A 19,780-nucleotide genomic window follows, 5' to 3' on the forward strand; every position below is an offset into this window, starting at 1 on the left:
TTATTTCTAATTAATTGTTTTTGTATTGTAAGTCTATTTGTGTTTTTGAGTTGTAGGTGATGAGAATGGATTATGTTAGTTTTGGTCATTTTTATTTGTAGATTATTTGAATTCATCTAGTTGATGGCGTCGTCTAGAGATTTAATTAAGTTGTTTTTTTTTTAATCTTGTTCATTTTTATTTTTTATTATAAGTGTAGTGTCATCAGCATATAGAATACAGTTCTGGTGTATAGCATCTGGGAGGTAATTTATATGTCTTAGAAAAAGTAGTGGGGCCAAAATACTGCCGTACTCATTTTTCTTAAAATTAGATCTATAGGTTTTTTGTTCTAGTTTACAAATCTTTGTTATTTCCACATATTGTATTCTATTTTCAAGGTAACTTTTCACCCAGTTATAAGAATTACCTCTTATTCCGTAGCATTCTATTATCTAATGATAACTTATAAAAATAAATTAAAATATTACACCATTCTTTGTTAAAATTTTAAATGACGTAAGTTTTATGTGACGAATTACTTCTAAAAATAAAGGGCAAAGAAAGATACAAATTATACAGATGTAAACATAACTTACAGTATTTAATATAAAAAATAAACAACCTATATTACAAAATATCCTTCTTAAAAACTTACACTTTACATTGTTGCAAAGTTTTAAACTGTGACATCTAGTACTGAAAATTAACTGACAAAGTATGGTGCGGATCATTTACTCTACTTAAGTATTTAAGATGAAGAGAAGAGCGAGAAGGGGAAACTTTTTACAAATGACTTAATGTAACAAAGTTAGGATAGCGAGATTTGAAACATTTTCCCGATTACCTCCCTTTATCGATTCGACAAATGAACCTAATGTCTATTAGTTGATCATTGTCGGGTTACACAAAAGGGAACTATCTCGATAGTGGCTGAAAGTCGCACAGTTCCGTTCCGAGTTTTCACATTTTTCACTTACGACTTAAGCGTTTATTCTACACGGAATGATTAATGTTTCTCCTTTTATTTACGCTCTTCTATCGAGTGGTCAATGCTTTTACTTACGACAGTTTCAGAGTTTCTCTAGGATTATTCGTATGGTTTAGAAAGCTAATTTTGAATATAAATATATCATTATACTAATAGGATTCAATCATCATTAAATATATGAGACACGAGTGCCTTATTTACGTATTGGTTACAGAATAAACAACAAGTCGGAACAAGATTTTTATCTATTAAATAACTAAAATCCGTCTGATAATTTTGTGTTCCAACAATTCGAATCCGTAACAATCGACATCAAAAGAGGCAAATCTCCGTAAGTAAACAAATAAAAAATATTTCATCCAACTCACTTGCAAAGGGAAGAATAAATCGCGGGGCACGTTCGCCCACCTTAAGGGTACATTTCAGTATTTTCTTCAGCGAAAACAAGTCGCACGTAAAACGTAAAGAACATTGCTATCGTCGGGTCAGAAAATCTACGAACGATTTTCACATCAGATACTTTAAATCATTCGCTTCGTCTCACATTTCTCCCATAAATATTAAGTCTTGGGATAGAAAAAAGAGATCATATGACATTTCCCTGAGAGAGTTTCCCGGAATCGGTCAATTTTCCCGATGATCGCGCCGATCGTGTTTATTAAAATATTATTTTTCACTTGATCGCACTCGATCCAGATTATGTATAATTCCGGATTTTCTATCATTTTATTATTTAGAAACTTGCAGTTTTTATTAAGTATAATAATGAAAATAATAATTAACGAATTTGGTCATTAGACAGGTTTTAAGTATTAGAATATTTTATATAACAGATTTTTATTAACAGTAGTAGCCTTCTTTCGACGAAACAATTCAGGTTTACATTTGGTAATTTGATGAATTCACTTTAGTACATTAATTATTAAACAAAGAAGAAGCCTTGTACCACAAAAATATCCGTTTGAAAGTTAAACAAATTGTATATGTCTTTTTAATTGGTTAACACAGATATTTTAATTGCATAGACGTTTTATGCATATTATGCACGTACCAGAAATACCGGAAAATGTATAAAAATTAATACTGGTTAAATAAGATCTTATGAATTTACTTTACTGATACTGAGGTTGTGGAACTTTTAATTGGCCGGCCGCAACTTATTGTAATCAAATAGACGTCTTGACTTGCAAATTGCAGTAGACGTCGAAAACTTGTAATTAAAAGAGATGTTTAATAGGGAAACAATCAGGTAGCTTGTTTATTTTAAGAGTGCCTTTCTTAAATTATTTAATTAATAAAGTTAAAATGTAACGAAACTCCTAGAAGTAGAAAGTTATAAACTCAAACAATAACTAAACTATTAAAAAAATACTATAGGTTAAGTTCCTTAAAAAATTAAGATATAAATTTGAGATATTCTATTTGGAAGAGTTACCGTGTGAACCAATTAACCAGACGTTGAATGATGGTCGAAAACTCATCGGTGGGCCATTGTAGAACATACATACGGATCCAATATTAATATGCTATTTATATTAATTAATTCAAATGCTTAATTTTGATAAAGTTGAAACTCTGATATCTCTCTTGATGATCTCTGACTCTGACACTTAGGACCCTAAACCACGAAGAGATTCATCTCCAACGAACGTTTTATTATAGATCATCATCATAAAGAAACCTAATAACTTAAATGAACATGAACTGCCAAAAAACACTGTAAAGTATTTTTAAAATTTTCAGATGTTTTAATGTAAACAAAATGGATGAATTTGGGGTAATTTAAGCGAGTCTTAATGAATATTCAGAGTACCAGAAGGGTGTCGCAAAAAGGGCTGTTTAAATAATCTTAAAGGGAAAAAAAGAGCTATCGTAAAACCATAGTATAGCAAATAAATAAAGGACACGTTCCTATTTAATTATGAATTAGGGGCGGGCAGGAACGAGATCACAATGTAATTAAGATTACTGAGGCGAGGTTTTTTCCAGAGCATTCCTAACAAGTGGGTCGGTAAAACTAATGTGGACATGTTTTTTTCTTATAACGCCAAGTAATTATTATTTGTTATATACGTTATGTTATATACGCGTTGATCATTTATTCCTAAGTCAGATTCCTGAGAAAAAAATTCTTGTTTCAGGTGACATCATCAAGAAAACTGTGTTTGTTTTACTTTGAGAGTACGTTACTTCACACAAGAACTATTTTTGAATAAATTAAACTTAAACATACCAGAAATACAGCTATGTATATTTGTATATTTAACGCGGTGGTTTGTTTTTAAGCAAGACAATTTATTTTAATCTAAATAAAATATTTTCTTTCTTTCGTTATCCTACAGCTAACTGTTTAACTAATAAAACCGCGATATTGTTTGGTTGTTAAAATTGTATGAGTTGTTCAAGTGATTTTAAATAAAATATCTCAGCCATAAAATCGGTGGTTTTTGTTCACTAACCTAAATTATATATATCAAAAATACGAAATTTATAGACAAAGATCGAATACATATTTGTCATATTTTGAATAAGAATATTTTTATTCCTATTAAATATTGAGGTAAGTGCGTTGGTTGATAAAACCCGTAGAATAGGCGACATATAAATCGCAATATAAAAATTCAAACAAGAAAATTTATGTAACGAAAAATTACAGCACAAGCAAAAGATAAAACTTCTCAGAAATCCTACTATAACATTTATTGTGACACCAAAAAATGTATTTTTGCCCCACCTGCGAAAAATACAATGAACCAACCTAGAAATGGAAAAACCCAAATGGCAACAATGTTTATTTTTTCATTACAGTTGCATACGCTTTTTGTTTAGCTACAATTCTGTTTAAATACACAGTCCATTCTTTTAACTATCCAAACTTTTGCGGGAAATTTGTACACAGACGCGTGTGTTTTTTATTGGATCGCTGTAAAAACTGAGCTGGTGCTATGAATTTATTATTTTACCGGTGCGAATGTAATGTATATGCTATGCTGAACTAATATATATTTAAGAATTGAGTAAGAGGAACGTGATAAACGGAATGCACTAAGAACAGTACGGTATATTGTCTGTACTTTTTTTGTGAACTTCTTAATCACAGTCTAAGTGTTTATAAAAATGTATATGTCACTTTTTACGTTATAATTTAGATTACCGATAAAAACCGAAACCAAGCAAATGAGCCAAAGACGGCTTTGTTACGCGACTCTACAATTATCAATTCAATTTGTACCCTTAATAAGAACCATATACATTGTAAAATCCAAAAAGTCGGCAAAAGATTAATAAAATTCTGATCTTAAAAGCCTCTAGGGATGTCCCTTTACGACATGCTGGATCTTTACGAGGGCCTCTTTCATTTAATACCTCACGTTTATATCCATTTACAATATGTATACGAAGGTAATTATGAACTTTGAGATTTGTGCTTTGTTACGGCATTACAAATATAAAGGTAACATAGGCAAGAGGCATTACCTTGAGGCAATTGCTATTTCATTCACGTTGATACGTGGACTTTGGATTAATACTTGTGTGTAACAAAATACAAAAATACATTTTTGCGTTTTATTACTTATTTAGTATATTATAGAAGTTAAGCTCGATTTAAAACTTAATTTGAGGTTCTAGTTTTAGATTCTCGACGGTATAATATTGATTAACTTTAGTATGAGTCTCTTATAAAGTTGGCTGTTATAAAAAATCTTATTTTTCACTTTGAAGTGACCGATGAGTACTTGCCTTAAAACGGTGGTATAAGGCTGATTTAGTTTTAATGAATGAAAAAGTTAAAGTTTGTGTTTGTAAAATAATTTATACAAACAAATACTGATTCCCTATTTTTTTAAATCGAAGTGGTCGAGGTCGAGGTCGAGGTTTAAAAAAACTTACTTTTTTCGCAGCGGAATCTTGATTATTGTTATCAGCATGGTGTGGAGCAGCCGGCGCCATGACGGTCACGCCACTCTGAGACAGAAGCTCGTCTGAGCCCCTCTGAAACAAAGAGAAATTAATTGAATTTAATTATTCATATAAAAGGAAAAGTACAGATTACCCTGGAGGGCTCTAGCGTACTCGAATTTCTTACTGTGTTTGTAAAATCGTTTATATTTGGCATTCCAGTGCTCTATAGACAAAATTTTAGTATGTGAAAATAATATTGTAGTACATTCTTAAAAAAGTATAACAGATCTTACTTAAATTAAAAATAAACATGGTTAAACGGCAATGTATTTTACGTGTGTGTATTTACGGTGTTAAACGTAAACCTAAGGCGTCGTTGTGGCATGTCTTAGATGTAAAAAAAAAACAATCTTTTTAATGAAGAATTTAAGAGAATTTAAGTACTCCCATATCTGTATATGTAAAACTATCATACAAAACTAAACTACATAACTACAAAACTACATAATATATATATATATATATATATATATATATATATATATAGTTAAATAAAAGCAGTGTTGGTCTAGTGGTTTCAGCACACGACTCGCTTCCCTTATCTCTTAAGTTCGATCCTAAAGGACTTTCTGTCTATGTGCGCATGTACCAATACTCGTACGGAAACTGGCATATCTCAAAATCACCAACTTTTTTATGAAATATAAATAATGTAAGAAACTGATGCAATCTGAGGCCAAGCACTTATGTGCTTGGCCTCAGAACCTTATGGTTGTACTTTTGGATTATTATTATACAAATATATGTACTTTCTTGAAATATTTATGTAGTTTCCAAATATTATTATATGAATTCGACATATTATGATTTAAGTCGAGCGACGAGCTGTGTCTCAAGAAATATTCCTTGTTCTGATATAGCTTACAGTATAATAGCTTACAGTTAACTGTCGGAACTTAAATTTATAGTTGCACCCCTTAACAAAACTGTGACATAAATAAACCCTAACGTGTAAGTAACTGAGACAGATGTATACGAAATATGGAATTCCACTACAGTGGAATAATAAAAAATATTAGCCATGTATCATGTAAAATATAATTATTATAAATAACATACAAAGATTACTTAGTTTTACTTAGAGAGTAATCAAAGACTATAATAGAATAATTATTATTATTTAAAAAGCAAAATTATTATTGAAAAGATTTACGTTCGTGGTAAATTATTGTCTATAGTAATTTGCCGTTAAACATCCGACTAAGTTATAAATACGCCATATTAAGTATATACCGGTGAGGAATATGAGAAAACCTACTTTATTTTCAGAAATATATAGAAAGAGTTTATTTATCTAGAGTTTAGTTATCTACTCCAGTAAGAATAGATAAACAAATAATAGCCTCTGTTGTGGCCAATTTCGCTTTCACTTACATTCAGAGCAAAGAGCGTTCCGAGTGACATGTGGGTCTTTATTAAGTGTCTCAAGTGACGGATGCCAGGTAGGCAGCGACTGTGTACCCTTGCATACCGATTAGGGTCCGATGGAAATGTGAAACAGTATACGTCTATTTGTTGCAGACTATAAAAGAATATTGCAAACTTCAATTTTGTAAATATATATTCTTTTTATTTTAAAAGACACGAAGAAGACTTGTGCCAGATTACTCAAATGACAATAAGATTGATATTATTTTGTAGTTCATATAAAATTCTGATGCACTGTCAACAATGTTTATGAAATTATAAAACGCGTCAGCAAAATCTAACTTTAATAAATTGTTTGCAAATAATAAATGTAATGAAAGTGATTAATTTATACACGGTGTGTTAAAAAGTATGTACTAGGACTTTAAATAGAATATTGTGTTAGTTATATGTTGCAGGTGTCTGTGGGCGGCACTTATCACTTAAGAGCAGGTGAGCTTCCTGCCCGTTTGTTGTACTTTATTTAAAAAATAAAAGGTACAATGTTTATATAAATTTACGCAGACGACTGTGATCATTAATTCAATACATGAACAGTCTTTTCCTCTTTGTAAGTCATAGAAAACTGCCCATCAACCACGTACAACAAAAAAATAATTTGTATTACAGAACAAATATTTAAAATCAAAATTCTATAACTGTAATACAATTTACGTGATACATAGATTCCGTAGAAGGGGTAACGATCTTAATAGGATTTGCATAGTTTGATCTCATCCCTGTACATATATAAAGGGTGAATTTGTACTTTCATCTTATTACGGCTCGTGATTTATATACCTGACACCGGTGTGTTTAACTGCCGTAGTCTGTCATTTCCCCGTCTTAAATTGAGATTGATCCAGTGAGCTTGACGTGTGCATTCATGTGCCGGAAAATTGTTTTTGTTTTCCTCCTTTCGTATATATTGATATGAATGTTTTTTTACTCAATATTGTGATACGTTGTGTATAGACACAGCAGAAAGCATGGTCGAAAATCGACTGTACAATACTGTACACAGAGGGTTTGTTTTCTTTAAATATGGTTTTAACAAGTGTAAAGTAAGAAAAATGTCTGCTAATCGGATATTTTCATTCTGAGAAGTCGATTTAGATAAGTTTTTAGTCGATTAAATTTGAATAAAACGCTCCGGTGTAATATCATAAGTAATATCGTTATAAAGCGTCAATGACGGAAAGGATGCTTAATAAAATTACTCAAATAGAATTAAACGATTACAATAACAGCGGGAATCCCATTTCTGAATCCTCTTTCAAAAGAGGTATGATTTTTTAGAAATAAGACGACACAGGCTATTCCTGAGAGTAATTTCGTGGAGCGCGTATAATAATTGCCCAAAATTAAATAATTTTTTCACAAAGAAGCAAATTTGATGAAAATATTGTTGTGAAATGGCAGATTGTGTCAAGAATAGGGCTTTATGTTTGAAAAAAACACTGTTAAATTTATATTTGCAATCTTTAAACTTATTAATTTAATGTAAATAAGAATAACGGAATCTATTAAACGGTAGCTTATAAATATGTTTGATATAAAAAGAAAAATCAATCAATTTCTGAAATTACTTCTCTAGAGGCGGACTCAGCTCACCAAAGAAAACCGTAATATTTTCGAACAAAACAGACTGAAACGTTTCCCCAATATGTCATTTGTATGTGATACAGGCCCTTCGCATAAGAATATTATCAGAAATAAAATATACATGAAAGTGAGGTTTGCCCAGATCGGATGAACCCCCGGGCCCTTTCGGTTACGTCACAACAGAATCACTTTAAAGGAGTGGACACTTACATTTTATTACATTCTATTCATTCCTACAGTGTAGTGAATTAAATAAATAGCGTAGCGCTGTACGCACTGGATTTATACGTTTAGTCTTGAAGTTGTCTCTATCAGGTTTATGACGAATGTTTTTTGTCTGTCCTTGATACAGGGTAGCAAATAGTACTGAGCATTTACTAGACTATTTATAGACCGTTCTATCAAAAGTTCTGTTCTGTTCTGTTCCTTTTCATACTAGCGTAAACATAATTAATTAGAAAATACATTTGAGTGTTTTAGTTGAATAGGTGCAATTGGATACTAAGGCCGTCTTTATGTTAAAATTCATGAGAGTTTTCATTTGAAATATCATCAAGGAAAAAAATATTTAAAGAATGATTCCCCAAATGGGACATCCACGTCGTAACAGATAGAAAATCAAAAGATATGGTTACGTAGTCAAAGTGAATAGCCATGGCCATTGTTGTGAATCGATACGTATAATGTATTAGTGATATTAAAATGTACGAGAAAAAAATCCCGGAGATGGGATGACGACAAGACTATTGTTATTTCAGTAAGGGACATCGTAAGTAAGGGAATATTTTACAAATTGCTCGAGTCAATATTATTTTAGGTATAATTTTCATCGCATTCTCCTTCGCAATCTGGAGACCGCACTTAAGTAAATACTTTGCCAACGATTCCTTGGAAGTTCGAGAGAATTAGATTATCTGGTGTGGTAGCGCTTAGGTGCTTATTCGGTAATATTGCTAAGATTAGGAACAGTGGCCTGCAATACACCCATTTATAATTTTGAGTTAACAGGCCTGATAATAACAATATTTGTACGACAATATAAATCTAAGTGGAATATCGTACACAATAGTATACGTAGCATTCAACAGTGCTACACAATTGTGTAGATGTGCGTAGCTCATAGCAACGTAGTTAGTGCGCATCAGTCTAAGCGTAGAATTACAGGTGTGACACTATATTTTATATTAATAAAAAAAGAATTATGTAAAAAATCAACAATCAACAAACAAAGTTACGCATATATTCTATTGGATTCAGATAACAAAATAATTGATGTATACAGTATACATAAGTCACAATGCTGCTGTACAAATGAAACAAAGTCGGGAACATTTACGATACGAATGAAAAATCACCTTTTATGACGTCATTGTTTCCAAAATGTATCCAATATGAAAAATTATATGTCATGGGAGTCTGTAGTCTAATAATTTTTATTGCTATTTCACGACCTTACAGTCCGATTTAACTCGGCGTGTGTAAATTATGATTTAATTTTATAACCACCGTTGAAAACGGGCATAAAATGTTTTTATGTGAGATAATATACTTTTCATTAAGAGTCATGTGTTACATTCGCAATTTTATATTCACATTTTATGAGCGAGTTGGGTTGTAGGATTGAAACGTTAGTATTTATTACACCTACCTGAGTAAACCGTCTTACTACTTTACGTCTTATATATAAATAGAAACTGTTAATAAACATCGCAGAATTAATTAATTTGTCACCGGTATTTAAAAAAAAGCAATATTCTAACTAGAAAATGGCCTTTAAAACATACCATGCAAGAATATTTTACTTTATATAATAAAAATGCAATATAAGTGAACTAAACAACCAGAATAAACTCAATTAATAACACGTCGTGGGCATAAAGCGGTTTCTCTCCGGCTATTTAGGCATCTCTCAGTCAAATTTACCCTTTGATATATGAGTTTCATTCGAACTATTGGATGTAATTTGTCCAGCCATAACTGTGGCAATCAAACAGGATCGAGCATTAAGCACAAGCGCCCGTCAAAACTACCGCACATTCGTCTAACGCCTAATATCATCTCGAGTAAGATGTAGAAATTAACGATCTTGATAATATTTGTTGGCTCAACGCTGCCGCTTCCCGTAATTAATAACATTAATTTGTTCTGCGCTTATATCGGGTATTTGTCAAGCAGTCGCCCCGCACTGGATCATTTTCGCGCTGAGTTCAATATTTCTAATCAATTGGACGCTATTAAATCTTAGGTGCTATTATGAAGACAATAATATTTTTTGTACGTCAGGGCTCGGTATTTCAGTCATATATGACAAAAACCGGTTAAACATATGAAGAGACATTATTTGAACTAATATGAGCTAAAGTTATTGGAAGATAGCTTTAGGAAGTTGATTAAATATTAAAGTCAGCACAAAGTTGACCAGCGACAAGGCGAAAGTTAACAATTCTCATAACAACTAGGCAAACCTCTTAGCCCCAGAACAATATAGGAAGACATTACTCGATGTCACAACTTGCAAGTCTACTTTATAGGGAAAGTAAGAGCGAGTTTGCGTGAACAAAGTTGTGCTGGTTGCTTTAGTAATGAATAGAGACGTCAAACGTAACCACCACTCGACTGCAACTCGCCTACTATTTTAACTTTTGCTCAGATAACTCAACTATGTTGACCAAACATTGTATACGTAAACATTCATTAAACTGATTAATATATTACCGTTACTTAAAAATCGTTGTACAGATTAAATTCTATAAGTATGAATTTTTACATAATTAGAGTGTCCTATAGAGTAAGACTAATCTTTTGAAGAAAATAAACAAAAGCACGAACAAAGGGCAACGCTTAAAGGCGACATTCATTTGCATGCGAGACGATTTGAATAAATATCGCGGAATGGGCAAGCGCATCGCCAGTGTTTTATGAGTCTCATTTTATTTTAAACAGCTCGCTGCAATGCGAGTGCTTCAGTTTTAAGAGGAACTATTTAATACATTTCCTTCAATAAATGTTATGAAACGAGATTGAATTTACCTTTTTTATCTCTCCATTAGCCTAAAGCAGATTAATCACAATGTAGTGCAGTCTCTAGATTGAGCAATTACAGAGTTACAACTGTGAAAATAATAAAAAAAAAATAATAATAATATCACAATCATAATAAACTTTCCTAAAACGTATGTTTACTTTCAGGCATTAATATATGATAGCAAAAAATATAAATACGGTTTTTTTTATTTTTATACGACCGCTAGCGTAGCCTATCGAAATCGATAGGCTACGCAAGCAACATTTAGTTAATTGATTCTAGATAAATATCTAGAATCAATTAACTAAATGTTTCTTAAAATGAATATAGAATCTGTTAAGACCATAATAATTTATAGATATAAATAAGAAATAATCCGGGGCAAGTAAATAACAACGGTGAGTATAACACTCATAAGCCATGTATTATGGCATTTAATTTTCCTTTATGAGCTGAAACGATAGTCGAGTCGTTGCCTATTTGTTAGCAACTCGTAGAGGAAATCGGCTCACTGAATTTTGCGGCAGTGGCACGGAGCTCTAATGAGAAACTATCAAACTTCAACGGTACATTTGTCTCATCACACAGTATTCAATTTTCGATAGGTCTTGGTATATAAACATGTAGTTTTTTGTTCAACTTTGCACAAATATCTATGTGTAGGTTAAATGGTAATATTTAGTATGTAATTGGTAGTAATAGAATGTTATATGTAAAGCATGTAGCCTTCAGTAGTTCAGATTCAGGCGTGTTCAACAAAATTCTTCAGCTTTGTACTGTTTAATGTATCTTGAACGTTTAACTTATTTGATAATATTCGTCATTAGTATTAAGTTTACGTAAATATTTATTATGTTTGTTATTATGTTTGTTTACCTGTACACCAATGAATATTGTAGGACTATCTCAAGGGAGAAACAAATTTATATGTAGAAAATAATTCACCCCTCAGTAGACGGACTGGCCCGTATGGAATCCAAAACGATATAGTATTTGCCAGATAATATTTTTGGCTTTTCATACTTTTACCTTAAGAATTCAGTGATTTATTTTGGTGTAAATAGACATATATTTACTTAGTCGTCCTGTTGAATAAACATACTCTACGGCGATAGGGAGAACATGTACAATTCTGTATGTTTTATAATAGAAAAGGGGGCAAACGGGCAGTAGGCTCATCTGATGTTAAATTATACTGTCGCCCGTCGAAACTCAATGCTAGAGGGCTTGCGAGTGCATTGCCGGCCTTTTAAGAATTGGTACGCTCTTTTCTTGAAAGACCTTTTTTTCATGTTTTCCTATTTAAACAAAACTTTAAAAACATAAATTTAATACACGATTTATTTAACTCGACATTTTCAAAGTTTTTCCGTCTTTGCAAATGCCAACTGCTGTAAAGCAAGCGGAACGCCGAATTTAGTCAATAATGTAATAAACTCTCGTTTATGTCCGTTTATATTAAAATGTGACAAGATTATCCACACAAATTCTAAACATTTTCTAAACGTAGGTAATAGTTTAGATACCTTGTTTTATTATTTGAATTGTTTGTGCGATTGTCAAAACTCACAAAATCGTCGTTAGAGATGCTCCAATACAAAAAGGAATGTTAAAAAGTAACAAGTAGTATTGAAAACCATACGAATTTTGCTTTAACATTCAGATTTTCACTGTAAAGAAGAGTGATCTTAAAATTTCATAGTCCAACAGTTTCGTATAAACTCTGCCAGTATTTGTTGCATATATTTTTGATAGGTCACAGCTCCAGTCAAAGGAAACTGAGTAATACGAAATGCAACTGCAGTTTCAAGTCTTAAACTCCTTGAACCAACTCTTTGTTGTAAGGTGTATCTTTGTGTGGTTTTATTATATTTCCTTTTCTATATCATTCATACATTATATACTTTCATTTATACTTCAAGTAAAAACATTTGTATAACCCACTTTACCCTAGTTATAAATATAAGATAATACAAATACAAAACAATAAGACAGTTTTGTTCCGCGCAACCCGGACATACAACGACCACTATTTAAGCCTCGACTTCTTTAAGCTATCGCGGAATATGCTTAAGGAGTATTAACAATAAATAGCCTACATCAAGAGCACACCCAACATACACATCCTCACTTTCACACTATTAGGGATAACTTACTTAAATTTATTTAATTGTTATTATAGCTTTCTATCCTTACGAGAATGTTTGAAACTGTTTGTAATACGGATTACAAAATAAATGTATAAAAAATATATATAATATGCTGTAAATAAATTATAAATAAAAATAATTATGATCTGTATACAAAATTAAGTCAGTTACTAAAGTTTATGTAAGCTTGAAATTTTTGTTGTTTTTTCTAAGACTGCTACATAAATCAATTGACAACCGTCTGTTGTTATGTAGAAATGTACATATTTCTATGAAATGTATACCGTCTATATTTCGTCGTTAAAAAAACACCACGAAAGTGGACATCGGACGAGGCACAAACATTTTTTAACAATAAAAATATTTTCACAACATATTATACCACGGGAGTATAGGCAAAAATATCAAAAAGATGTTTCTTCAAAGGGAATGTTATGTTTACATTTCTGTCTCTAGACCCGCGCTAGCCTCAGTAATTCAACCGCCGCGGGCGCCTCGCAAAGATAAATAAAAAGCTGAGATTTAAATACTTTTTGTTCCTGTTTCACCACTTCCAACCCGAGATGTCGCTTCATTTTACGGATAACCGAATGAAATATTTGTAGTTTAAATTTTACTTAAGCTTTATTCTGCTAGGTTAAAGCTTTGATTGTAGATTTAAGTTTCAATGGAAGTTAGCAATTCCTTTATTTTACTTTCTACAGTTTAATTTCTGACTAAAGTACACCTAAATTTACAGATAAGAACGCTCATCGCGCGGTGTTACGTCTTCTCTGTGCTGGTCTAGGGTATATAATCTTGGACGCTGACAGATACTATGTCCAAAAACTGGAAGGGTTGGAGATCAGGGCTTGCCGAAGTATGTTTAAAATATCTTGGACAGATCGCATACGAAATACAACTGTGCTGGACAGAATGCAGAAGAACAAAGAAGTGCTTATGACGGAAACGGAAACTTGAGTATTTCGGATACGTTTTACGCAACACCAAAAAATACGAGCTCCTTCAACTGGTCATAGAAGGCAAAGTGGGAAGTAGAATGATACGGCCTGGCCGCACGCAGACCTGGTCAAAGCACCAAGTCATTGTTTAGAAGCGCAGCATCTAAAATTACACTAGCCATGATTATGTAGCAGTTGCTAGAATTTTGTAGGTGTGACGCGGCCTAACTGTTCGTGGCACCGTTTGTCTTGCAGTAACGTTAAAAAGCGAAACACCTAGTATGTCGTCTGACAAAACAAAGCTGCATTCTCAAAAAAAAAAAATGTTGCCGAAGTAAAGCATATTTACAATTGTCGTCAAGCTAATCGCAAAACTTTCAAAATTATGATCAATATATAAATATTTTCTTCCTTTTCTTAAAAAAAAAACACCGTTATAAACATGTACCACCGACTAATTCTTATCTAGGTAACCACAACACAGGGACTCCAAAGTGATAGATGAATCACGACACAACCTATTTCTGTCATGAATAAAGTTTTAATTATTAATTAGTGACAATGAGAACATATTTTGGTTAACAACATAGAACACTGGCTAATTAGGAAATATATCATGTAACGGAAATAACAGAATAAATATTCGTATAGCCCATTACAACAACTCTATTAGCATTTCCCTCTGACAAACACAACTCGCCGATTTTTCCCAAAATATATTTACTAATCTAATACGCAATTACGAGTAGTCAGAAGAACTTGAGATTGATATATTGTTTAATTTATTTCATAAAATTCCTAAAGAGATATAAACCTTTTGATAAAGTAAACCTAGTGTAGTGAATAAAAGTGCAACAGCGGTATCTCGGACACACGAACATAGTGTTAACACATTATTGAAAACTAAGATTGTTAATGAACATTACCTTAGTTTTTTTCACTAGTATTGTAGAAAATGAAGTCAACATAATATTACTTATTAGCCATAATTATTGTATAGGATTGTCATTCATGTAAAATCGCACTCTTTTTTGTGACCTTTATTGTAGGAAAATTAAAAATAAAATTATAAAACTAAATTTGTTTAATTAAATTTCATAACGTATTTTTAACAATAAAAAATAATAATAAATTGACGTTTAAAAACCCAAAACATGATTATAAATCACGTACACGGTTAGTAGAATTTTCCAAACTTTCAAAGGCTTCAACGCATTGGGCCGGATTAAGGCAAGTGTTCGGACATGGTTTTCGAAATAGTTCGAGTCAAAACATTGTCCTTGCTGCTAATGGAGTTAGTAAGTGGACAAGTTGTTCGTAAGGGATGTGTGGTTGGAACAACAGTTACGAATCGCAGGAGGTATATTTGTACATGTCAAGTTATGTAATACATCAGGGATTGAGACGTAAATTAGAAAGCAAAGGACATACTCTTTATATATATATTCTTTTCACATTTGTCAGGATAATTGGTTTAAAGTTTCGTAGAATGATAGCATTTAGTCTAATTCGTTTTGCTTATTGGAACTGATTACTTTTAATTATTGTTTAGAAACACGAAGGCGTAGTTACGATGCATCTTTGAAGTATGCCTACGCGTCACCGCTACGCTCGTAGCATATAGGACGGCTCCTTCTGAGATTATGGTACTTGAGGAAGGATTAATCGATCAGTTATTTTTTGAACAAACAATAAATGTTCGTAGATAATGGCCTGTATAACAGTAGCCAGATTGGAGAGCTAATGTTCTTAAATCTGAACGACAAGGTAACGAGTTCGGACCCCATACAAATATTTTGGTACCTGGGAAAGTGCCGCGGGGAGACAAAGTAAATATGTCCCGGTTTCCCGGCACTCCCCACATTTTATCGGGGAGCGATCGGGCTCGGGTCGGGAAATGAATTTAAAACGTGTTTGCGGGTAATCTGTTATCGGTCCCTTGTCTCTTGCTTGAATATAGACGTTCGGACCCGCCTTAAGTCTTCATCGTGATTTTGGGGTTTCGGACGCTTCAAAGAGATACAAAGTACAAGTTTAAGGAACGCAATAGAATTTACAAAATGAACTTTCCTTCTCTATTTCATAATTACGTGTCACGTCAACGTATAAGATACCGTGAGGTTTAACCAATATTTTTTATATTAAAATATTAAAAACACAGCATGAACAATAACATAACATAGATCAAACACAATAGTGTCAATTATTTTCTCACAAGGACATTCATAAGACACTGTAACAGCTTTCAGCCGAGCCGGGGGTACCATAAAAGGCAACATAATACGTGGCAACATATTATTATTTTAGTATCTGTGAAATGGTCGGAAAACAACTCGTAAAATAAAAGCTGTCTGTATAAGATGCAAGTCTCTGTCAGCGTTCGGCTCGTGTGCTAAATCCAGGTGGATTCACCGTGGACACCGGTTAGATTTGAGCGCCACAGAGCTGGGTGGATTTCCATGGAAAATGCAGACTTTATAGTAGCCCGGGGATAAGTTTCCATTTTAAATTGAAGAGAAACACTGAAATGTTTCTTTGTCTCCCGTAGGGGCATCGCGCGGATGAATAAAAATTCACGTCAGGTAAGCGAACGGAAATATTTACACAAACCGAGGAAGTTACAAGTGGTTAAATAAATAAATGCGCCGCTCGAGTTATAGCCTTCCCCGTCGGTACTATTTATGCTGTCTGTTCTAAATCTACATCCACACGCATGTTTATTTACAACGCAGTCAATAGGGACAAACGGAGTCAAATCCACGTTCCAAAGTAGAATATTATTTAAAAGACGTCTTTTTGGGAAAACGTAGCTCGCGGAAGCATCCATTTACATAGTCGTTGTCGACGCGTCGATGCGTGGAGACTTCAAATAGGAATTATAATACCAAATTGAATACAAAACTTTCCTTTCAATGCGGAGTAATGGAGGAGCCTATGCACCGGAACAATCGAAAAGACAAATAGAATAGAGACACAGCTTTCGTGAAATAATAAGTGCCTGACGCCTTTTTGGACGTCCTTGTCGCGCTTTTTTGTAACGATAAATTTTAACGCTTTGATCTTTCCAATTCAAATAGGCTTTTTCGCGTTGAATCCGAAGTTATAGGAATATTTCAAAAGCTTTAAGTGAAGCGGATTTTCCTCCCCACCGGTTATATCATTCTGATTGAAATGCAAATGAAACAGTGTCCGATCGGAGCGTATTTATTCTAACTGCTAAGCTAAATCTTGGCGATTAGTCGTATCATATTTTGTGCCTTGCATTTTCATGTTAGCAAAAGTTTAATATACATATTACAGCTTAGCGTAGAAGTATCCTGGAACGTAAAGTTCCGTAAGTAAATGTTGTTCATAAAGCTAACCGAACATCCGTGTTGCGTTATCCTAGTTTGCGTCGTTTCTTCAAATCCGTCGAAACAAGCTCGCGACAAAAACATTTGCCTACGTTAGTGAATTGTTCTCTCGCTTGTGACTGGGTAATTTCCATACATTTCAAGTTCTATCGCCTGCGGGACGTTCGTTCTTTTGTTGATAAATGTTTGACGGGAACTCCGAGGACGCCATTAAAAGTTTTTTCGTGAATAATTCCAGTTTACACACGCAAATGTTTACTCTGAGTTTCCCGCGTTCACCTATTCGATTTCTTTTCATAGACTCTATTGTTCAAAAGAATTTCTTCTGAATGAGGTCGCTGAATGCGAAACTTTTTGTTTACCTTTGATTTGTTTCGTCGCCAAATCACTACACACATTGACATAATGCTTAAATAGATTCTGTGGTCAAACCTCAAGATAAGGACACTTTTAGTAAGTTTGTAAAAGAACGGGAAGTGGAACTGCGAACTTATTTGATCAGATTGCAGAGAAAAGTGTTCACATATTGTACAGTATGAGGATAAGATTATTCCTAATCTATTCGAATTACTATTCTACGTAAATGAAACATAAACTACCCAACAAGCTTTGAGTTTAAATAATTTTTCGTAGTATGAAAAATTTCTAAACAACAAGTGCTTAGTATTTACACTGTATTAACAATTCTCTATCATCGGCAATATGACGAAAGCATGTTGGTAATTTCTTGAATCATATTTCATGCCATAGAAGGGTTTCCACATAGACAATTTCAGGATAAGGCGGGCAGCGTGATTATTTCTCTAATGAAATTAATAAGGTGTTTGCCGCCACGAAAGGAGCGTTATTGCATTAAACCGTAAAAGCTTGTTTGGAAAATCTCTACAACGTTTTGCTTATAAAATGTGTCTTATGAAATTATGTAAATTGTTCTCAGACTCAAAGAGAAGGTTATATTTCAACAAAGTTTTAATTATGTACTAAACGATCAAAACGGCTTAAAAACACGTGCGAATTATAATATTCTTATAGTTACGTACATTTTTTGGATAAAACAATCCATTTAATATATAAAGAATTGTGCTACTCTAACAGCGTCTTCAAACGAAGTATTTTCAAAAGAAAATACTTGTAAGAGAAAGACGGGAAAAACCAATTGTATTGTCGTTTCATTGTGAGAAGTCCAAAACTCTGATATAGATAAGGGACACGACAGCTCGTTAAAAATATATTGCAAAAATCGAAAGTTGAACCAAATAAATGTGGAATTTTACTAAAATGTGTGAGCAATTTTCTGTATTTAAATGTAAAAGTTTACATTACACGCCGAAACGTTAATTGATGCGGGACCTTGTTTATTACGAGTATACGTAAAACCTACTTTATAAGGCAATATAAAAGAATTAAAAATCGTGAATGTTTTGTACATTCAATAAGTTTACATTAACGGCGTGCTAAGTCGACGCGAGGTTTGGAACAGCCGCAAACCGAGTGGGTTAAATGGACCGAGGACACGGCGAGGTCCGTTGCACTTGTTGCAATTTCTCTCCACTTCACAACTTACTTGTGCCGAGTGCGCCCTTATATTATTCGCTATAGACGAATGGCGTTAATTTCACTCAGTAAGGTTACTTCCATTACACTAATTGCGAGCCACATTTCATCTAAGCATCTCACAACTTCGGCCAACGAAGACATCTCAGAAAACCGAGTATGGAACAGAACCGAGGACACTACTTCCCTAATATCACTAATTAAGCTTTTAATGTAATTGAAAGAGTGAAGACACGTCGCAACTCCCATTTGAAGCACTCCCCCCCTCTATCTTACGTTCGCCGTCAAAAATACTTTCAGATAAATTACTTAGCGGGAGTTCGGCGCGCATACAAATCGACTGGAGATTCTCCATATTTTACATCATGGAACACTCGCTCGATTTACACACACCTTTAATAGCGGGAAGAGGAGCGTCCCGTCTCGAGGAAAATTAAGTCATTTCCGTTATGGGACACCGTGATCGATCTTTATTACTAATAGCGTTGCGTCAAAAATATAATATCCGAACAATTAGATGTGGAAGGAATTTTGAGCGAGGTGAGCCGTTTGTCGTGAGGAGGCAAATAATGGGAGAGAGAGGCACCTGTGTTCCGTAATGCGCCGCCCCGTCTGGTCGAAAGGGCGAAGAATCAATTAGGCAGTTGCCGAATTGCGTAACGGCTCTAGTTACGAGCGGCGCGGGCGGCTCACCACCTGCTTTTTCCTCATCTAACCTCTTGTTACGGCGTAATCGACATTCGACGTTTGAGATTATGACATTACATTACTTTGTTTTGTTTCATTTGGATAAAATTAAATATTTCAAAAGA

General features: G+C 33.4%; 1 protein-coding gene across 7 annotated transcripts in view; it reads right to left on the bottom strand.

Annotated features, from left to right (window-relative positions):
• Window positions 1-19,780, bottom strand: part of LOC123706671 (polypyrimidine tract-binding protein 2) — a 322,370-nt gene that overhangs the window by 43,366 nt on the left and 259,224 nt on the right. For all 7 annotated transcript variants that reach the window (XM_045655987.1, XM_045655991.1, XM_045655989.1 and 4 more), the window contains one exon: window positions 4,862-4,963. In XM_045655987.1, coding sequence (XP_045511943.1) covers window positions 4,862-4,963 — 102 coding nt within the window. The remainder of the gene's footprint in view (window positions 1-4,861; window positions 4,964-19,780) is intronic.

The sequence above is a fragment of the Pieris brassicae genome, chromosome 3, assembly GCF_905147105.1.
Source record: "Pieris brassicae chromosome 3, ilPieBrab1.1, whole genome shotgun sequence".
Classification (NCBI taxonomy): domain Eukaryota; kingdom Metazoa; phylum Arthropoda; class Insecta; order Lepidoptera; family Pieridae; genus Pieris; species Pieris brassicae.